At 39.1% G+C, this 21,432-nt stretch overlaps 1 protein-coding gene across 1 annotated transcript in view; it reads right to left on the bottom strand.

The window, feature by feature from the left end:
• The window catches only part of LOC127527122 (zinc finger protein 862-like), a 41,750-nt gene extending 38,366 nt beyond the window's left edge, over positions 1 to 3,384 (bottom strand). Inside the window, exon 1 of the mRNA XM_051924763.1 lies at positions 1,815 to 3,384. Within this exon, the coding sequence (XP_051780723.1) occupies positions 2,278 to 3,384 (1,107 nt within the window). The 3' untranslated portion in view covers positions 1,815 to 2,277. The remainder of the gene's footprint in view (positions 1 to 1,814) is intronic.
• Between the last annotated feature and the right edge of the window lie 18,048 nt (positions 3,385 to 21,432).

Below are 21,432 nucleotides of genomic sequence, written 5' to 3'. Positions count from 1 at the left end.
AGTCTTAAAACAGGCACAGACTGAATGCGAGAAAGTTGGAAAGAAAAGCTTCTAAACAAATTTCTGTTAAACAAAATTAATCAACATATAAAGAAGGAAAAACAATTATGAAAGAAAGAAATAGATGTATAGCTAAAAAACTATGTTTGTATTGTGGTACTGTGGGACTTGCAATTTCCATTTGCCCAATGCTGAAGAGTAACAAATACATACATACTGCATTATGGTTTTTGGGATGGGTACTTACAGCCAAACCCTTTATTTTATGAATTGACAGCACTGCTACCCATTGTCTCTTACCATTTTTCCACCCTAATATATTCAGTGACAGTGGAGAATTAAATTCTGAATATTTTATGTATTTAGAAAATTTCTTTAAGTCTTAAACTACAAGGACAATTGATTGATGGTAACCCCATTGGAGTAGTGGTATTGGAGTTTACAACACCAACTATATTTATCCAAACAGGTTTTTAACTTCCTTTGTTATTCAAAGTGAGATATTATATTTGATTGTAGGATTCTCTTGGCTTTTAAAACATAATTCAATATTTAGCTGGGATAGTTGCCAATTAATTGCTTGAAGTCTCAATATCATAAACAGAGTGTAACATCCATCCAGCACCTGTTTTTCAGTTTAATTTGGTTGAACATTTCCCATTACATATATATTCATTGATTTTACCATCACACAGGGAATATGACCGTGTCACTCATTTATGAGTAAGGTTAAAAGAAAATTAACAAAATACATTTATAAGACCACCAGAAAACCTGAGATAGAAATTTTCTTCATACAGGAGAAGGATGGCACATTACATTCTTGGAATGATTTCTGTATATTGATAAAAATACTATTAAAAAAAAAACTTTAATCATCTCTCCACAACTGGGCTGGTTCTAGACAGGCATATATGAGGGGTCAGACAGAAATGTGAAGGGGGCACATGGTGACGACGAAGGTGGGAAAGGGGTGGGGTGGGGTTGGGGGTTGCTCTGGATAACTGTTTTTGTCATATAATTGGATTGCACTTTGTCAGTTCTCTACCCTAAGACCTGTCCAACTTGGGTGTCCCACCTGAAGGCTAAGCTTCTGCTGGTGTAGCTCTTAGGGTCACTGAGGCACGCAAACCCCCTGACCACGATAAGGTGGCAATCGCTCAGGAGGAAAACTGAAAAATAAAACAACAAAAAATAAAATAAAATATTCCTTATCAGATTATAACAACTAAAAACATGACATTTACCTTAATTTGATGGCCTATATCAAATATATTCGAACCCAACAATAACATTGCTCCCTATTGCCAATATTAACAAAACTAAAAAGGGTAGGCCAAGTTATAAAAAAAAATCAATTCACCAAGTCTTGAAAAATAAAACTGAAAAATTGAATAAAAAAATAAAATTAAAGAATAAAATAAAATATCCATCCAGATCTTTACAACCAACAACATAAAATGTATCTTAATTGGATGGCCTAATTCTCAAATAAATTTGCAAAATGAAGTAAGAATAAAATAAGACATCTCAATATAGCCAATATTTACATAACTAAAAAGGGCTGGCATAGTAATAAAAATAAAAAAAAAATTTATAATGTCTTTTGCTACAATTCTCAAACTAATTTGTAGAACACAACAGATTTAGAATAGAACATTTTAACTTTTTTCTTCTTTTTTGTCTTTTTGTCTTGTTTTAAGCTTCTTTGTTTTGCGAGCAACTGAACTCTCTGTTTGCAATTGAACAGCTCCACTCTCCTTTCTCCTCAATCCACTCTACAACAACAGTCTCCTGTTTCCCTTTGCATAAACTCTTACAAATTCATCCATATCCAAGTTATTTGTTATGGACTTCTCATGGGCCAAGATCACCAAATTCCTCTTTCTTTTATGTAACATGGTGCGACGATAGGGGGTTAGGACCCGGGACAAAGTGGAGAAGGAACTCTCACACGATGCTGAAGACACACCAATTACCAGGGCTATTACATACAATTTATGTAACTCAGGAAAGGCTTCCTTGTTCTCCTGCAGGAGTTTACACATAGTGGGCAGGTCTGTTTCCTTTGAACATTTTTTGAGCAGCATCTGTTTTGCCACAAGAACTTCATTTTTCAGACTTACAACATCTGCTACAGTGCCAGCCATCACAGCTAGAGGGTGCAACAGGGTGGGATCTATAAATGCGCTAGATTTGGGTGTAAGACTAGATATGGCTCTCATCAGGTCAATATTCTTGTGTGAAAATCTAGTTTCCATTTCTGAAATGGCCCTGTCAAGGATGTTGAGCAGGGATCTTTTCAGAGACTGATGGGGGGGAAATGGTAGGGTCACCAGAGTCTCTATGGCCCAAAGTTGAGAGCACAATACTTTGACCCAGGTATTTGCTCATTGTTCTCCTTCTCTTTGTTGGATGTGACTCATCCACAGCAGGAGATGACACTACCCAACAGTCATCCTCACGGATGTTTTTTAAGGAGTCCAGTGCTGCACTAAGAACCTCAGAAGCACTGCACAGATCAACTGACTGAGACTGTAGAATAGCATTTTCTGGTTTCAAGACACCAAGCACCCGCACTAGGAACTTTCCAATCTCAAAGAAGTGATGCCTCTTAATTTGGCATAGCAGGCCTGATGCCTCGGTGCACAGGTCAACTGCAGCATCATCATCCTCTGTCATCTCAGATAGGATACTAAGGATTTGTTCTTGATTGTCCACAGTGCACCTTGTCACCTCATAGTGGCTTGTCCATCTGATCTCAAGCCGCCAATTTAGACAAGGTGCATCATGTTTATTGAGCATATAGTGGTGGTGAAAAAAGTTGTAGAGTGAACTAGATAGGCTAAAAAATCTTTTTGCACACGGCTCACTCTGCATGGCATGCACAACCACTAAGTGCAGTTGGTGGTTGTAGCAGTGGATGTATGGGACATATCTGTCAAGCCTCTTTTGGAGCAGAGCTTGTACACCACCTCTAACCCCACTCATCACAGAAGCCCCATCATAACATTGGCTAAGTATACTGTCAGCACTGTAGTCAGCATCAGAAAGGTGTAACAGTATCTCAGAGGTAATGTACTCTGCATCAAGTTGTTGCAAGTCAAGCAACCCAATAAGATGCTCCTCTGGCATGGAATTTCTGACAAATCGTATTATCACAGACAAATATCCCACATTACACCTATCCCTGGTCCCATCACTTTTGAGGCAAAACCCTGCAGAATCAGCACTTTCATATTTTTTCCTGACCTCGAAAAGCACCATGTCAGCCAGTGTTTGGATAATTTCATTTTGGATATCCTTAGATGTGTATTTTGCATTGTTTGGGATACCCTTAGCAATGCTTGCTAGCTTCTCATCCTTCTCTAAGGTATATTCCATCAGTTTTAGAAAAATACCTGAAGCAATGTCATCATCATTACCCGCTGCATCATGTCTCAGGGTTTCTGCAGTCCCATGGAGCCCCAACTCATTTACAAAGAGGAACCTTATAACACTACAAATACTCTTAACATAGTAATGATTTTTTTTCAAGTTGTGTTTTACCAACCAACTTTGAATCCACAGTCCCCCTTCTGGCCTCTCTTCTTTTATGCTCAGTCCAGATGGTTGAAGCATGCACATGGTTGTGGTTGGACACATGCCTCTGTAGCCCCTTGTCTCGATCAAGTGCTGTTTTCCAGTTATTAAAACCAGTTAAGGTAAAAACTACATCCCTCTCATTAACAGTGCTGTCATATTTCCGACAGGGGAAACAGAAGCATGCGTCCCGCACAACAGAGTACTCCAGCCATGGTCGTGTGCGGTACCAGGCAGGATTGAATGATCTTAATGATGTACCACCAAATACATGTTTGGGGTAACTACATGGTATTGGCTGGGATGGTGTATTACCATTTAAGTCACTGGGTAGCTGAGCGGGTTGTGTGGGGCAGCAATTGTAGCAGAGGTACAGGAGAAGCAGTGCCTGTTGATGCCACAGTAGACATGCTAGCTGCTGTCTCTGATGTACCAGCAGCAGCATCATTGCTACTGCTATTGGTACAGGCAGGAGCAGCACCACACTTTTTAAAAGCATGCAAAAATGATGCATCTCACAGCATTAACTTTCCCTTTGTGAGCTGCTGGAAGCTGGGGTGGAAAGTGAATAAGCTTTATTAAAATCGCTGTGATAAAATCAGTATATGAAATGAGAAAACTGTTGAGTGCAGAGCTGAACGCTGGGGCAGGGCTTCGTGTCGGGTTCTGACAGACACAGGTCCTCCAGTTGGCTCTATGCAGCAGACAGGCTCACAGTGGTGCCTTTGGGATCGAGAAAGAAACACTTCTCTACCTGGCTGAATCTGTGAGATGAACAACGGACTAGTCCCCCATTGACTGTACAAATATAGATGTATTTTTAGTTGTTGTTAATTATCTCACGAGTCGCTATGATTTGGACAACAGAGATTTGCTGCTTCCTCAAAGCCTCCCACTGTTGCGCAGCTCATTTTGCTCTGCCCTGCCTACTGAGAAACCTGACACCGGGTCATTTGCATACTGACAGTGATTGGATGTTTAGCTGGGTGTGAGCCTGCACACAAACAGAGCATGGAGGGAAAGAGAGAACAACATTTGAAACCTATCATCTCATTTGTGCCTTTTCCTGTGGATTTTTCAGCTACTGTAGTAAATCCTGACCATATTCAGTTTGTAGGTAATCTATAATTTTTTTCTCAACTTCTAAGTTGCCCCCTCTTGCCCCAGCGTAGAGCCGGCCCCGATTGGAATATCAAATCTCGGTATAACCTCTCTGGCTAAAAATTTCACAACTGTTTCTGGTCTTTGATCTGGTGAAGGAGTGGGGTCATGTTTTGATCAATGTTCATTTAGAGTTTTTTCTTCCATTTTCTTTCTTAACTTTTCTTGGTTTACCTCTTCTGCTTCCTTTGGTGCCTGTGTTAAAGCTGGTACTTGTACAACCTTTGTTTTCTAAACCTTCCATTACATTAGTACACAGAACTTTTATGTACTTATTATCCTGTGATGTAAAAATGAGTGGCTTGTCTGTGTTTCTCCATTTTACCTGCTTTACCTCTCATCATAAGGCACACATTTTTAGCTTCAAATCCTGAAGATACGAGCCATGTCATGTGTGGTGATGAGTCTGGAAGTCTAATGTGTAACCTCATTTTGATCACTCTGCATAGCAGCTGTTTGATTCTTTTATGACAAACCTGTCATGAAACAAGCTGTAAAGGTCGAGAACCTAGCTCCAAGCTATTTATTTTCTAGATTAAGTTCATATGCAGAATCTGAAATCACAGCACAATGATGCTCTAAAATGAGTTTTCTAGCATTAGGCAGGCTAGCTGTGATAAATAATCCCCATTTTCCCAATAACTCAGATAAAATTTTTTCAATTTCTCCTGTCATGTGAACAGAAGCTCTAATCTGCATTACCATTTGTTTTTGAACATCTTTTGGATCACTTTATTGTATACACCCTCCAGGGAACACCAGATTCTCATATTCAATTTACACAAAGCATTTCTTCCTAACAAAAATTGGGGTGAATTGTCCAAAACCAACACCCTTTTAGCATTTCGTACTATAATTGCTCTGAGCTGACTAATTACAACCTTGTTGTTACGGGTTCACTGAACAATTTGGTTTCACTTTATTTTCACCTATTTTGCCTTTTACCATAACTTACCCCAGTTTGGTTGCTAGACAAATGCATTAACTGGAGCTGGTGGTACAAAGGAAGATCTGGCAGATGCCAAACTTAGAGAAGGGGCCAGAGAAGCAGTGTAATTGTTTTATTATTTTCCTCTTAAGTACTTCTCATTGGAGCTTGTCCTTTTGTCATATTTTTGTTTATCAGTTCCTCCAATTGAAACTGAGCTTCTTTTCTTTGGATCTCTTTCTACTCTTCATTAAATTTCTTTTCATCTTTGCAATATTTTTCCACAGCATGATTGTCATGATCACTGAATCCTTAATAAGTTTTAGAGTTCAGTCCCACTGTATCTTCCAGTTTACTTTTGACTGGAACAGGTAGTGCTTCAAGTACTGTCATTCTAAACAGTGCGTTCATGAGTGGATGCATTTCTGGATCTTTCTCAGTTTCCAGTTTCCATCTTTTGAGTTATCTTTTTACATAAGCAGCTGGATTCTCAGAGTCCCCAATTATGCCTGCTTTTAGTACTTTCAGGTCAAATTTCATATGGTACTCTTGACTCAGAACTAGTGCTGGGCGGTATGACCAAAATTCTACATCATGGTATTTTTCAAAATTATACCGGTTTCACGGTGTTGGACGGTATTTTTTCCCCATGCATGAGTGGATGTTAACCACATTTTCCACTGCAATTACTGGCTAACGATAACCTATTCCACTGTCAGGAGAATTGTACATTGTACAAAAAAACATTTTAATGTGCACACAAGTATTAATACAGGTTTGCATGGCCCCATAAATTGATAGTTTTCAAGAGGGTGGCACTAATGAAGAGAAGGAATCACATTGCATGACAGATGCAGTCAAAATATAGAACCTTTTTATTGAACAAAGTTTGCAAACAACTTAAACTAAAATTTTGACAACATATTTTCAACCACCCAAAGAGGCATTTATATCCAGAGGTGCTTGTTAAAAGTTGTATTGCACTGAACTTGACTTAGAAAAGGAATAAATAGTAAATATTTTTTTGTAAACCAACTACACTTTGTTAATGTTAACAATCTCTGTCCACTGACACGTCAAAGTGACTTTTTAAACAACTTTACCATCATTAAACTGCATAATATTTAAACTAATAAATAATAACGATACAATAAATAATAGTGCAACTAACCAGTAATAATACTATTACTTCCAAGACTTCAAAGCCCAGGTGCATTACACAGTATTCACCAAATTAAAATAAAATAAAACAAGTGCAACTTGGTGATGACATCTTTACCAACTGAACCATCATTAAGGCAAACTGCATTAATATGGACCTTGCTTCAAGCTAAGCTATATACATAAATAATAAAACTGCAACTTGCATTTATAATGCTATTTGTGGTATAGCCCTATTAGGTAGGGTGTAATAGGGCCACAGTGACGAAAAATAAAACTATATGTTGAGATTAAAGTCGACATTTCCACTTTATTCTCATAGTTTATTTTTGTCATTAAAGTAGAATGCCGTAAACTAAACTTCATCCTAAAATCAATGTTTAATTTACTAGATTTTCTCAAATCCCGTCATAAGTTAATGTAGCACATTAAATGCTTTGTGTTGTGTGTTCCCGGACCCAGTTGTTAATTGCTGTACGTGCTTCTTAAACTGACTTCCTCTACACTAACAGGAGGCTCTGGCAGCGATCGCCGCACAGAACACATTCACTTCATGATATTCCTGCTCTCTGAAAATGTAGAATGCTAAGATAAATTGATGATGGTGAACTGCATTAAAGCAGGTATTAAACATGCACGGTAGTGTGGCGGTAGTGCTGCTCCCTCACAGTAAGGGGTCCCCAGGTGTACGTTCAGTGTAGAAAACGTTATAGCAGGTGTGACAAGGCTCCAAAAAACTGGATGTATGAATGGGTATCACACAGGTTTAACTAAAATATTGTGTAAATATTGGGTTTGTCATCTGGTGGTCGGAGACACGAACACAGAATTCAATGCATGTTCTTCTGATGAACCAAACCCGCAGATCCTATCATTTCTTTTTCTTTCTCCACATAACCAATCACTACACGATAAACGTCTTTGTGAAATTAAACGTAGTTATAAACTTAGACCACGGAGTGTTCAGAACTTAAAAAAAATCTTCATTATACATGTTTAATTATGCCATCCATTCGGGGTTGAGCCCATCCCAGTAAGTATTGTGTGCGAGGCAGGAGCAAATCCTGAAATTGGCGCCAGCACATCGCAGGGTGAATACGAGCAATACATACACTAGCAGGGTTAATATAGCATAACAAAACCCCACATCCTACATGACTTTGAAAGGAAACTGAAGCATGCCGAGTAAACCCACCAGAAAAACATGCAAATTCAAAGCAGGGAACAACCGGAACCCCATTGCTGTGAGGCAGCAGTGCAATCTCCGCGCCACCGTGCCCCCACATGATTAATACCTGCTTTAATGCATTTCATCATGAAAATTATATCAAGTATTTATCTTAGCATTCTAAATGTTCAGGGAGAAGGAATATCATGAAATTAATGTATTGTGTGTGCTGCCTGCACCTCCTCTTAGAGCAAGAGGAAGTCAGTTTAAGAAGCACGTAGCGATTAATAAGGCTCTGGGAACACTTAACACAAAGCATTTAATGTGCTACATAACTTATGACGGGGTTTGAGAAAATCTAGTAAATTAAATATTTATTTTAAGATGAAGTTTAGTTTACGATGCTCTACTTTAATAACAAATTACAAGAATAAAGTCAACATATCGACTTTAATCTCAACAAACGGCGAGAATAAAGTAGAAATGTCGACTTTAATCTCAACAAACGGCGAGAATAAAGTAGAAATGTCGAGAATAAAGTCAACATGTCGACTTTATTCTTATCATAAGCGTCGAGATTAAAGTGGAAATGTCGAGAATAAAGTCAACATGTCGTCACACTATTACACAGTATTGGAAAAAAATAAAACAAGTACAACTTGGCTTGCAGTCCTTAATGTCCCAGGCTAATTTCTTATGCCTGCCTTGAAGATTTGGACACACCTCTTGGTTGATTCATTTGTTACAGGATGACAAGGTGCATTGGTGGTGTGCAAGATTGCATTCTGTCTCGAGTCCATTGAGTTACAAGATATATTGTTATCTGTGTCTATCTGTTCAGTTAGTCCATAAGAAGCAAACAACCTTTTCAGTCTCATGGTGGTAGCTTCAGAAGTTATCTACAACATGTGGTACACCTCCAACTATTTTGAATACACATCCATCACCACCAAAAACATGCAATTTTGAAATGGACCAGCAAAGTCAATGTGAATTCTTTAAAAGCATTCACTCTCGAAATTCTCAAGGATGAAGTTGTACTTGGGGTGTTTTTTTCTGTTTAGAGTGGCATGTCTCACACTCCTTACACGTGTGTTGAATATTTGCATCCAAATTTGGCAACCATTCTTACTTGCCATTCATTTCACTTTTACATTTCCTTGGTGTTCTTTATGAATTAATTTCAATAAGCCTTCTCTTTTTCATTTCCTTTTACTTTACAGGCCTATGCTTCAGACACAGGACTTGGTACTGTGTCGAGCCGTGTTCTGGGCCAGAAACTGCTGGATTGGAAAACCAAGTATGTGGGCTGGACACAGAGTCTCGTGCGAATAAGTGGGCTATTAACCAACTGTGGTAATACCTCCTGGGTCATGAATTCACTCTGGTGATATACCATACACCTTTACAGTAGATGGATTTTCATAAGAAGTCAAATCCCTGCGTCACCAGGTATTTCTTGGACCTACAGCCTTACCAGTTCAAAGCCCTATATCATCAAGGTACTCTCCATTCCAACACCGAAGCTCTTTCTCATTTCCACAATCTCTTAGTTTGGGTCGCCTGATCTGACAAGTTCAAGTTATTGGGGGTGGGGGAGGTACCATCATGTGCATATACATGGGAGACAGTTTTAGAGAAATGGTGAAAGTAATTCTTTAAAGCAGTAATTCTTTACTGCTCCAGGGGATGACACTGTAGGATAAAGATCTCTCTTTTCCTTCCTCTGCAGACTTGAAGATTGATGGCATTCCATCATCATCATCACCTCTGGTGTCTCTTCAACTGGACACGCCTCTTTATGCCTAGACACCATATAACTGCATGAACCATCATCTTGGGCAGTCAACCTAAACTGAACGAAAGTCTACATCCATCCACTTACCAACCCGCTGAATCTGAACACAGGGTCACGGGGGTCTGCTGGAGCCAATCCCAGCCAACACAGGGCACAAGGCAGGAACCAATCCCGGGCAAGGCGCCAACCCTCCGCAGGACACACACACACACACACACCAAGCACACACTAGGGACAATATACAATCGCCAAGCCACCTAACCTGCATGTCTTTGGACTGTGGGAGGAAACCGCTGCACCCGGAGGAAACCCACGCAGATACAGGGAGAACATGCAAACTCCACTCAGGGAGGAGTCTTTACTGCGAGGCAGCAGCGTGACCACTGCACCACCGTGCCACCAGAACAGAAGTCTCATTTTTCGTTTTACACATGTTTTCTTTAAATTCATGTTTCAGTTACATGGGGTTCACCACAAGGTGCCCCAATACTCTTAAGTTGTCTGAATTTGTCAAAACATTTTTCATGGAGGATTTATCTTCAGATGAAGAAAAAGGACTTTGATGGATGTTGTTATTTGATTTTGATTTTCCACTTCTCATAAACTGTTTTTTGCTTTTGTTTGTTTTCATTTGATTTGGTTTGATTTTATTGATGTCTGTAATAATCTTAAGTATTAATTATTTACACTGATTTGCAGGCCCAAGATTCTTTAAGTCATTTCTAGTTTAAATAAAAGGGACAAAGTTTGCTCTCTGAGGCACCTGTAAGAGAGAATGGGTGATGGAGAATGAAGATGTAGAGACTCTGGGTTCAAGTGTGCACAGATTGGTGAAAGCTAGCATCCCTTCCCTCTTCTTGGGCTTAAAGTATAATGCAAATTTAAAGAGTCCCAAAGGGGGGAAATATATGGAATTTTTACGTAATACTGTATATAATAATCTTTTACAATCTGTTACAAGTACGGTATGTATATTGTGGTGCGTACAGCTGCCCTAACCCTGACACAGGCAGGCAGGACACAAGTGCAGCACACACATTTTTATTTTTCTTTCTTTCCTGCGGGAAACACCTTCACCCATTTCCCACCAGTACAGAACAGTCACAAGCACAAAGCACAAGTTAGCAAACAACTTTCTCTTCTTTCTCTTTTCCCTCAACTCCACTCCTGGCGAGTTTCATCTTCTCCCACCCTACTCTGCCTCTCAGAGTAGTGGCTGCTGGCTCCTTATATAAGGCACTTGGAAGTGCTCCAGGTGCTTGTTGACCCAGTTCCAGTAGCACTTCTGGGTGTGGTGGCAGTGCTGCATCAAAGGGCTCAACAGTTCTCCAGGTGCCCCCTGGCATTGGCCATGGGCCCCAACAGGGTTGAGCTTCCATGTTCCAAATATGTGGTACCACCACACTCCAAGAAAGGTTCCCTCTAGCGCTTTGGGGAAGGCAATGCTCCGGAAATGCACCTTCCCCCAGTCCTTCCAATATATATAAGTATATGTGTAAAAAACTACAACAGAATTAATTATTAAACATTATGAAAAAGATTGAATATAACTCAAGCGTTAAATAAGTATAACTTAAAGCTTAACTATATGTGGTCTCTGCCTCATCTTAGAGAAGCCCCTAATGTAATTTTCCAAGGTTAGAATGAGGTAAATAAGTAATGAATACCCCTCCAGAAAGTGGGGATAAATTAATGTGAAAGCCCATACACCTCTGCTATGAAGCAATACTTTGATCATTGGGAGAATCTGCTAAACACCCTTCTTAATGAAGCAGGGTTAAAAATAAATGGAGAATGAACAACAGTTAAAAATGGCTTTAGATCATTGGAAGAGTTGATAAAACTCTGCATATTAAGAGTCAAATGACATGATGTATTGGATAAGGTAATGTAATTAGAAAAGCGTATAAAAGGACATGAATTATTGAATTGTTCAGCTCACTCAATGGACTGAGACATTTGGGCATAACTGTGTAAATAAAGAATTGTTCTATATTCTCATCTGGACTCCACAACTGCCTTCTTTGAAGATTAAGTTTTTTCCACAACAGAAATTGGTTAAGGATAAGACTGTGTTTAGCACCCCCAGTGGACACTGGCAATATCATTTTCTACCACTTGGCCTAAATGGGGTACCAGCCACTTTCCATTGTCTGATGGACAGACATTTACAAACCTGTAATGCCTATATTGCCACCTACTTGGATGACATAGTAATCTATTCCTGTAGCTGGGAGGAAAATGGCAAGCACTTTATGGCTGTTTTATATTTACTCAAAAAGTTGCCCTCTGAATCAACTTTGCCAAATGTTACTTCGAGTTCACTGAGCCCTTTGACCCCAGACCCAATTGCACGTAAAAAGGCAAACCTTTATGGGACATACTGCCAATGCTTCATGCTTTGACTCTCAGAGAGGGCTATGCCTTTGCTTAATTGGAGTTGGAAACAAGTTACTTTTGCATTGGCATGGAATCCTGAGGCTGAAACAGCATTTAATGACCTAAGGAAGGCTGTTATGTCTGCATCTATTTTGATTACTCCTGATTTTTCTTTCTTTGCCATCCAGACCAACGTATCTGACACTGGCTTCAAGGTGGGCTTAAGTCAGATGGTCAACAGTACAGAACAGCCCGATGATGTACCTCAGCCCAAAGCTGTTTGACCAGGAATGGTGGTATTCAGATACTTGAGGTATTATCTTCTTGGGTGGGGGTTTACCTCAACGACTGACCATAATTCCTTTGTTGCAGCTTGCGACCACAAGGAAACCAAGTGCAGAATCACACGGTGGTCCTTGGATGTCCCTATAAGTTCAAGTTATCTCACTGACAGGGGTTGTTCCATGTCAGTGCTGACACACTCTACTGAATTCATGTCCTCTCAGTTAGGTCTGCTTGCCCCATCTTAGTTGAGCTAGAGGGGAGCAGTATCACATAAAAGCACTTAAGTGCCATTTTCAGGGTTCTGAAAAGGTAAGCAATACCAGAACAGGAGAAGGACCATAATTAATACTTCCTCATTCAGAGTCCAGAGGCTTTTACACAGGAGAAACTCTGATATCACTTCTGTTTCTGCCTCATCCAAAATCTCTCTCTTCCTGCTAGACAAAGTATATTTTTGTAGTCAAAACAATCCTGAGCTCTAGAACCCATCACATTTGTTTGCTATAGCTGTGGCTGTGGTTTTTGCACCATTGTGTGCTCATTATTCTGCCTTTTTGTTCATCGTTATTTATTAAACAGGGTTGTCAACTGACTCTCCAACTCTTTTTGATCTTTGACCCGTGTCTTTATTTTCCCTGGTGTTACAATACCATTTTTACATGTAGAAAAAAATGACAAACTCTCTCCTGCACAGAAACAATATTATTGGTCAAAATAATAACTGATTTTATTAGGGTGTTTGTGCCATGCAATTGGCTGGTGCTCTTTCCAAGGTTGTTTCCTCCTGCTCAGTGCCAGCAGAATGTGCTTCTGCTCCATGTAGCCATAAAAATGATTTATGTGGATTCAGGAAATGGATGGATGGGAGATTAAACCATTCAGGACCATCCAACTTCTCAAAAAGAAGAACCATCAACGAATGAATGAACTATTTTTCAGTGCCCAGCCTACAGTGATAGAGGCTCATTAAATTATATCCTAAATAGGAACTGGCAGCTTGCACTTGCCAATGCCAATAAAAATGCACATAATGAGGATAATGACCCAAAATATTAATATTTTTCTAATCCCATTTTGCAAATTTGTGCGTGCTGGTTTGTGCATTGCCTAGCAAACACATTCAACTAAACCAATTTGGAGTCTCCAGTCATCCTAATGCTGAAGGTTTTAAGGATGAGGTTAACTCTGTTGCCTCCTGTCTTCAGATTCCTGAGTTCTAACCATGACTCACATATGTACAGTATGCTTAGAGTTTGTAAATTCTCCCTGCATATTTCCTTGGGTCTGTTAAGGATTAGTTTCTCAGTTGCAGCCCATGTTGCTTTACCTAACACTGAGTTGAATTACAATATGTGGACTACTAAATTAAATGTGTGAGAAATGACACAAGTTGCTTGAATAATACAATGTCAGACAATGTCTTCTTATGAAGTCTGGCTGTGTTAACAATAATTGTATTGTGAAAATCTGCCCTAATATAGCTGCTTAATACGTGTACAGCCTTATGTGCATGTGGACAGCTGCTTTAACCAAAGTGGCTTACTAGCTCAGCAGAAGTAGACGAAGCAGTTAACCTACACCTGTGCCAATCACCAAAGCAGGTGCCCTCTCACCACGCTACTTTTTATTAGAGAGGTAAGCTGATACCGTTGTGGGAATATGGCAATCTCATACACCAGGTGCTCGTATCACTATATTATGAAAATATTATCTGATTATTTTGGTTATAGTTTATTTTAACTATGTTGTCTGCATGTGTTAGATATATGTAACTTATAGTACCCCATGTGAGAAGCCTTACCTGCATGTAGATAGCTGCTGCTTCAAGCAACTGACTTAATAGCTCTCCACAAGCAGACCAAACAGTTGTCTCCAGACATGAACTACATCTGTGCCAGTCACCAAAGCAGATGCCTGCTCACCTTGTTGCATTCCATTAAAGATGTTTCTTCTCAGCTGCTAATCTATCTATACTGTATATATAAAATCCCTATGTGCGTCCAGGTGTCCGTGTGTGGGTGTCTTCTGGTGAAGTGTGCATGCGCGGGGCACGGTGCGATGCGCGATATTACTGTCAGAGAAAGTTAGAGGCGTTTTACGGAAATACAAACCAGTATTACTGCGAGATGAAATTAGAGGTACACATTACAGTGACGCATATTACAGCCACATACAAGCCAGTATTACTGTCAGAGGAGATTAAAGGCATATTACCGACGCGCACGGCTGTATTACCGCCAGAGAAAATTAAAAGTATATTACGGACGTACAAGCCAGCGGACATACAAGACGGTATCCTTCAAAAAGGGCGCGCACAGGCATCCTTCAATAAGGGCGCGCACAAAAAGGCGAGCCTCAAAAGGGCGACCTCAATTGGGCGCAGCGAATAAAGGCGCGCGTAAATAAAGATCTGCACCTTTGTTGCTCTTCACATATTCCAGAGCCATTTGAACTAAATTATCTACGAACGCCTTTATTCGTCGCGCTCAATTGAGGTCGCCCTTTTGAAGCTCGCCTTTTTGTGCGCGCCCTTATTGAATAGAGCCGTACAAGACAGTATTACTGTCACAGAAAATTAAAGACACACAATACACGGCGGCAGCCCACGAAGAACGGTCAGCACACCAAGTAAATAAACATCAACAAAAGAAAGGCTGAAAGAAAGAAAAATACGACCAACAAAAAGAATGAGGTCAAAGTCCCTTGCCATTTAATACAGGCTGTTCCTACTAATGTTTATGTACTACTGTTCTAGCGCCCGTTATTGTCATTCGCTGGGCACGGTGTGATGCTTCAAAGGCCGCCTGACGCGTCACACAAGACAGAGAGGGCGGGACCTATAAAATATCGCGCGGCCGATCCAATTGGATTTCGGTAAATGAGGTAAGACCTAAAACATAACGCGCGAAAAATCCAATCGGGTACTGAGAAGCGGAGACCAGCTTCCCCAAAGAGGTGGGATTAGTGTTTGTTGTTGTGCAAGTGTTCACTCTGAGGATGTCAGATTTGCGATTAACAAACTTGGCCCGATAAAAGTGTAAAGTGTCAGTCGTTGAAGGGGTTTTCCTAAATATATGAATTTCCATATTACAATACGATGACTTTTAAAAGTTGATTTATTTTCGCTCACATAAAATACGTTGCTGGGGAGACGACACACATACAATAATCAGCTGTAAACCAGCACAGATTAAAATACTTGCTGGGGAACTGCACAATACTTGCTGGAGAGACATTACTGCGAGAGAAAATTAAAGGACACAATACAGTGACGTATATTACAGTCACATACAAACCAGGATTACTGTAACAGAAAATACACGGTCCCTTGCCATTTAATATAGACTGTTCCTACTAATGTTTATGCACTACTGTTCTAGTACCCGTTATTGTAACGGGCTTAATGTCTAGTCCCCAAATAAATATGGCACTCACCCACACCAGGTGCTTCCAAACAATATACCTTGACCCATTTATACAATATAAATCAATATTATTATAAAGCAAACCTTATTAAAAACATCATAAAACAGATGGTAGCAAAAGTAGGAAATATATTTGAAAAATTTTCAAAGGTTAGGAAATGTATTTGAAAAAGAGTCTCATTAAAACATACTTATGTAGAAAAAAATAGATGATGAAAGATCAGTTTTTTCAAATCAAGGTGCAGGGATCCTTCAAATTGTTGTTCAGGCTGCAGTGCCATTGCCAGTTTCTTTGAGTTCTTCTTTCTTTTGTTGATCCCTTCTTTGCTCTCCCTTCTACTGCATGTGCAGCATGCATCCCAAACTTAAAGGTCTCACTTTGAGTGGAATTAACAATGATTGCAAGAAGAACCGATGTGTTTGTCTTTCTCAGGCTGATTGTCTATTCTAATAAAATACAAAAAGTATTTTCAACAAACTGTATTCTCAGGATTTGAAAAGAATGATCCAAAAGATGCAAGGTTCAAGTCAGTTATAATACATATTTTAACATCATTCTTTAGCAGTCATTAAAAGAGATACAGAAAAGTTTGTTTGAGCTGGGATTTAGAGTCCATAGCTTAAAAGTTTAAGGAAGCTCCGTTGAAATAAAGAAAATGAATACTAAACGCCGGATGTTCATTCAGGTATCCTCATTACTGGCAGGTTAATCAATATTAGTTTCACAAAAGTCAAGTTTTGACTTGTATTTGTAGTCCAAGGTCCCATTTTAATATGTTGTTTAATTCATAGTTCAGTATTGTGAGTTTTGAACATTTCTTCTTCCTTCTTTATAATTCTATTCTCAAACAACTGAGAACACTTGAACAGATCTGAACTCTTTACTAGTGCATCAAATAGGACTGAAATTTTATGTATAAGATAATTAGCTTGAATTACATTCCCATCTTACAAGTATAAATTATCATGTCATACATATGAGATACAAAGCATCCATATATATGTGTGTGTTTGTGGGTATTTTTTTTTTTTTTTTTACATTTCAGATCACAGCAAGGATTCTTCACTTTCTTTCTTAACAGTTTAGATTAATTGCGTCTCATCTCTGTATTATTTTTATTTGGTAATTTATAGCTTATGTAAAATATAACGATGCTTTAAACAAATCATAACTTTAGTGAACAAAAAAACAGCACAAACACATAATAATTAATTTCATGTTACCTAACTATCAAAACACAAATTCTTATTCGGCTTTATCTTAGCCTGCTTGTTTATATGTAATTGTAACACTCAATGCGAAGTTAATGAACAGCAAGGAATGAATGAAAGACACAATCAGGACACTTCTGTATTAACAAAGCATTCTTTTCATTCCTAGAACCAGTACAAATTCTGCATACCTATGAATAAAATGCATCATTATTATTATTATTATTATTATTATTACTTTAATGACATACAGACAGGCGAATCCGCTAACATGATTGCTATGGAAAGTGATGACACAAGTAGAGTGAAAAGAGTCAGGTCAGCATTCTCTCACAACACAATATACTGTAATAAATTTTCAGTTGCTTTACTTTTTCCAGCTCTCTCAAGTAACTGTCCACGACCACACAGATCAGATGTTTAGTGATAAATGCAGCAGCTGCACTACGGCGTTTTTTATACTTAAAGCACGAGCTCAGCTGCAGATGCGTCAGTGCGCGTGAACGCTGTGGCCGGTGGAGAGAAAAGAGCGTCTGTGCAGGTGGGCGGAGCCCAGACTGAGCGGCTACAGTGACTTTCAAAAGAGTGTGTAACGTCACTTTTAGCAAATTAATGTCCGAATGAGTAATTTGTAGCATAAAAATCCATGATCCGTTACATCGACATATCGTTTAAAGAATATCGAGATAACGAGGAATGACTGTGTATAAGCTTTAAGGTGGTTTTAAGTACAAATACAACTGTCCTATAGGATCAATGCATATACTACTACTGTCTATTACAGTTAAAAAAAAGAGAAAATTGTTACATGATAAGTGATACTGCATTTTAACCATCACCACCAGCTTGGTGATGCTGTGTGGAGAGGCTTCTCTGCTACAGTCCCTGGAAGGCTTGTGAGGGGAGAGGAGGAATAAAATGAATGCAGAGAAAGGCTGGAGAAAGAACTGCAAGAAGATTTGCTCTAATGTGGGGTTAGAAACATCAACAACAATGTCTAGAGTTGATTATAATACATTTAGACCAATTTACAGAGTTTTTTGTTGAGCATTTTGACATTTACGAGCCTTTTTCTAATGATCAAAAGAGTCACTATTGCAAAACAATAATCCATAAAATTGGCGCAAAGTATCAATATGTAGGCACCAATAAGATTACGATAAAAATACAGAAAATCATTATTCATTGAAAAGGGGCCTGTTTTGTAAGAAAAAAAAAGTAAAAAGTCAAATACAACTTTCAAATCAGAGATAAGGTCAATTTCTATCTCATGTGATAGCTTTATTCTTAAAAACAAAAACAAAATGCAATAGGAGAAACACATATAGATGTCTAAAAATTAGTTTGAAAATATGCTAGTCATTTGTGATGATGACTTAAATATTTCTAATGTCATCATCATTTTCAAGGATTTTCTGAACCAAGGATAGAACAAAGCATAAATTATTGGATCAATACAGTAATTCATGGTTGCTGAATAAGTCATTGCTAAATTAACAGCTACTAAGTTTGCAACACGAAGGCTGAAAAACATTTCAACCAGAATGAAGAAAAAATAAGGTGAACAGAGTACAATAAAAGCTATTACTACTATTCCTAAGGTTTTAGGATCTTTTATTTCTGATGATTTTGACAGTTGTGATTTTTTGTTATCTGCTGATTTTGTTTCTTGCATCATACATTTGATAGCTTTTACATGTCTTCTTGCTGTCACAAATATTACTGAATATAAACATATCATAACCACCATAGGCAATAAAAACGTCAGTCCATAATGTGCCATCCACCAATCATTATAATGCAAAAATCTGCATGCCCCCACACAGTCACTTACAACTAAACCGCCAGTCTGGAAAACAAATGCATACGTGTATAAAAATGCTAACAACCATATGAAAAATATACATATACCTGCTACCGAATCATCTATATATATAATTCACTAAGCCAGAAGACAAGTAGCCAACCATGGAAAGCACGCCGGAAGGGGCGTGGATTCACTAAACCGCCGACAAGTAAGACGCCAATGGCGCACGCAGGAAGGAGCCACGCCCACCAACTCTTAGACCATTGGATACGACGAAAAAATCACAGCCACGGCCACCAACTCGGACGCGACACCTCGAAAAACATGCCGTCATTTCTGTTTGTCTGTGCCACAGTCCACTTGCAGCTCTGAGCCACGTTGACTTTTCATTAGTCAACCTCAGTGGAATCTTGGTTCACACAGAGGCAGCGCCAGAGAGAGACAGAGGCACACACAGGCAGCGCGAGAGAGAGAGCCGCGCGCACACACAGGCAGCGACAGAGAGACAGAGGCACACACACACACACACATAGGGAAGGGAATTGATAAGATTTTCACGATTCCGATTCCATTTTCGATTCTGTTTAACAATTCGATTCTTTATCGATTCTCCTATCGATTCTTATTTTTAAAAAAGGAGAACACACAGGTCGATTAGCTTAGAACTTTGTTTTATATCTTATCTTCGAACAAGACAGAAATTTAGGAGTAGCATGACCTTACAAACCCAACAGTGAGATCTTAAGAGATCCACAGCCTACGGCTCCTCGATGGGGTGCCACGGGGTCCCCAGAAAAAAATTTGTAAATGTAAAATAATAATAAAATAAATATTCTTCTGTAGCAATAACAAAGTATAACATAAATTATTCTGTGGCAATTACACAAGAATGTCCAGTAACATTTACACTCTCCTTTTTAAAAGTATGTATGAGCTGAGCACTCAAAAATAAAACTACATCAGCCAGCAACAAATACAATCAACTCAAGTCCAATGGAACTGTGCACTGTGCAATTCTGCAACCATCAACTATGGAGAATTAACAATTCTTTTGCAGAAATATAAGCATATCTGCTTTTTCAGGAAGGAATTTTTACTTTTCCCCGCCTCTGTGAAAGGAGAAGCTACCGGTAGACTGCAGCGAGAACTGCCAGCATCTAAGCCAGCCAGACTCTGTCTGTCTCTCTCGTCATGGTCATCTAAATGCAATGCACAGTAATAGCAGGTTTTGCAATAAGGCAAATCGTGCTAACATAATATGCAATGTTAGTTGATTAGTTACCTGCCGTATTAACGGGAGAGGACGTGCAAACGTTACCGCTGCTGCTGGGTTGAGATTCACTAGTCCGGAGCGGATCAAAAACACGACATTCATTTAAGGTTATCGCGTGAGCAAATGCTTTTGCATATTTGTAGTGTTTCCTCCCTTTGATGAAATATTTACTTTGCAAGTATTGCAAGTTGCCCTGTTGTCATCCTTTCTCGTAAAGTATAACCAAACTTTTGAGCGTTTGTGCCGCTTAGGCGCCATGTTTCCTGCTGGGTAAATGACGCTACGCAACGTGGTGACGTCATTCGAGGCGACTGGAATTGATAGGGGAATCGTTTGCAAAAATGGCAAACAATTCCATGGAATTGAAACAGTGGGAACTGGTTCTCAACAAGAACCGGTTTTCGATTCCCATCAATACTTCCAACTGACTCAAGTAAAGAAAAAATGGTGCCTAATAAGGGGAAACCTATTAATGGTAGGAACCTCTGCCAGTTTCCTCAGAAGGAATGTTACTTAGCCCCTGTGACTTAGGTAGGGCAAAACATGTGGCTATCTGCATGAGGATTCCTGATTGTAAACATTCCCCATTGAACCCCATTTATCAGACACGTTTACAACAACAACAATATTTATTTATATAGCACATTTTCATACATATGATGTAGCTCAAAGTGCTTTATAGGATGAAGAAAGAGAAAAAAGACAAAATATAAAAAATAAAATTAGGCAATACTAATTAACATAGAAAAGTAAGGTCTGATGGCCAGGGAGGACAGAAAAAACAAAAAACTCCAGACGGCTGGAGAAAAAAACAAAATCTGCAGGGGTTCTGAAGCCACGAGACTGCCCACTCTCCTTTAGGCATTCTACCTAACATAAATGATCTCAATCAATCCTCATGGTTTTCAGGCTTCACATGGAAGAACTTGATGAAGATGGTCATGTGGACCTCTGGCCTTCAATCCATCAATGTAGGGACAGCACGGTGCTTTGATCGGGTGGAGGTGGCGCAGATCGCCACCACAGAAAACTGGAAATAGAACAGCAGAGAAAGTAGGGGTTAGTAGGATAGTGGAGCAACCATGAATGATAATGATAATTAAATGCATATACAGAATATCAGGATTAAACTAAAATGAAGCTATGAGAAAGCCATGTTAAAATAATTAGTTTTCAGCAGTTTTTTAAAGTGCTCCACCATATTTGCCTGGCGAATTTCTATTGGCAGGCTATTCCATATTTTAGGTGCATAA

This window comes from Erpetoichthys calabaricus, chromosome 3 (genome assembly GCF_900747795.2).
Source record: "Erpetoichthys calabaricus chromosome 3, fErpCal1.3, whole genome shotgun sequence".
In the NCBI taxonomy this organism is placed as follows: domain Eukaryota; kingdom Metazoa; phylum Chordata; class Cladistia; order Polypteriformes; family Polypteridae; genus Erpetoichthys; species Erpetoichthys calabaricus.
This window is presented reverse-complemented; position numbering and strand designations above follow the sequence as displayed.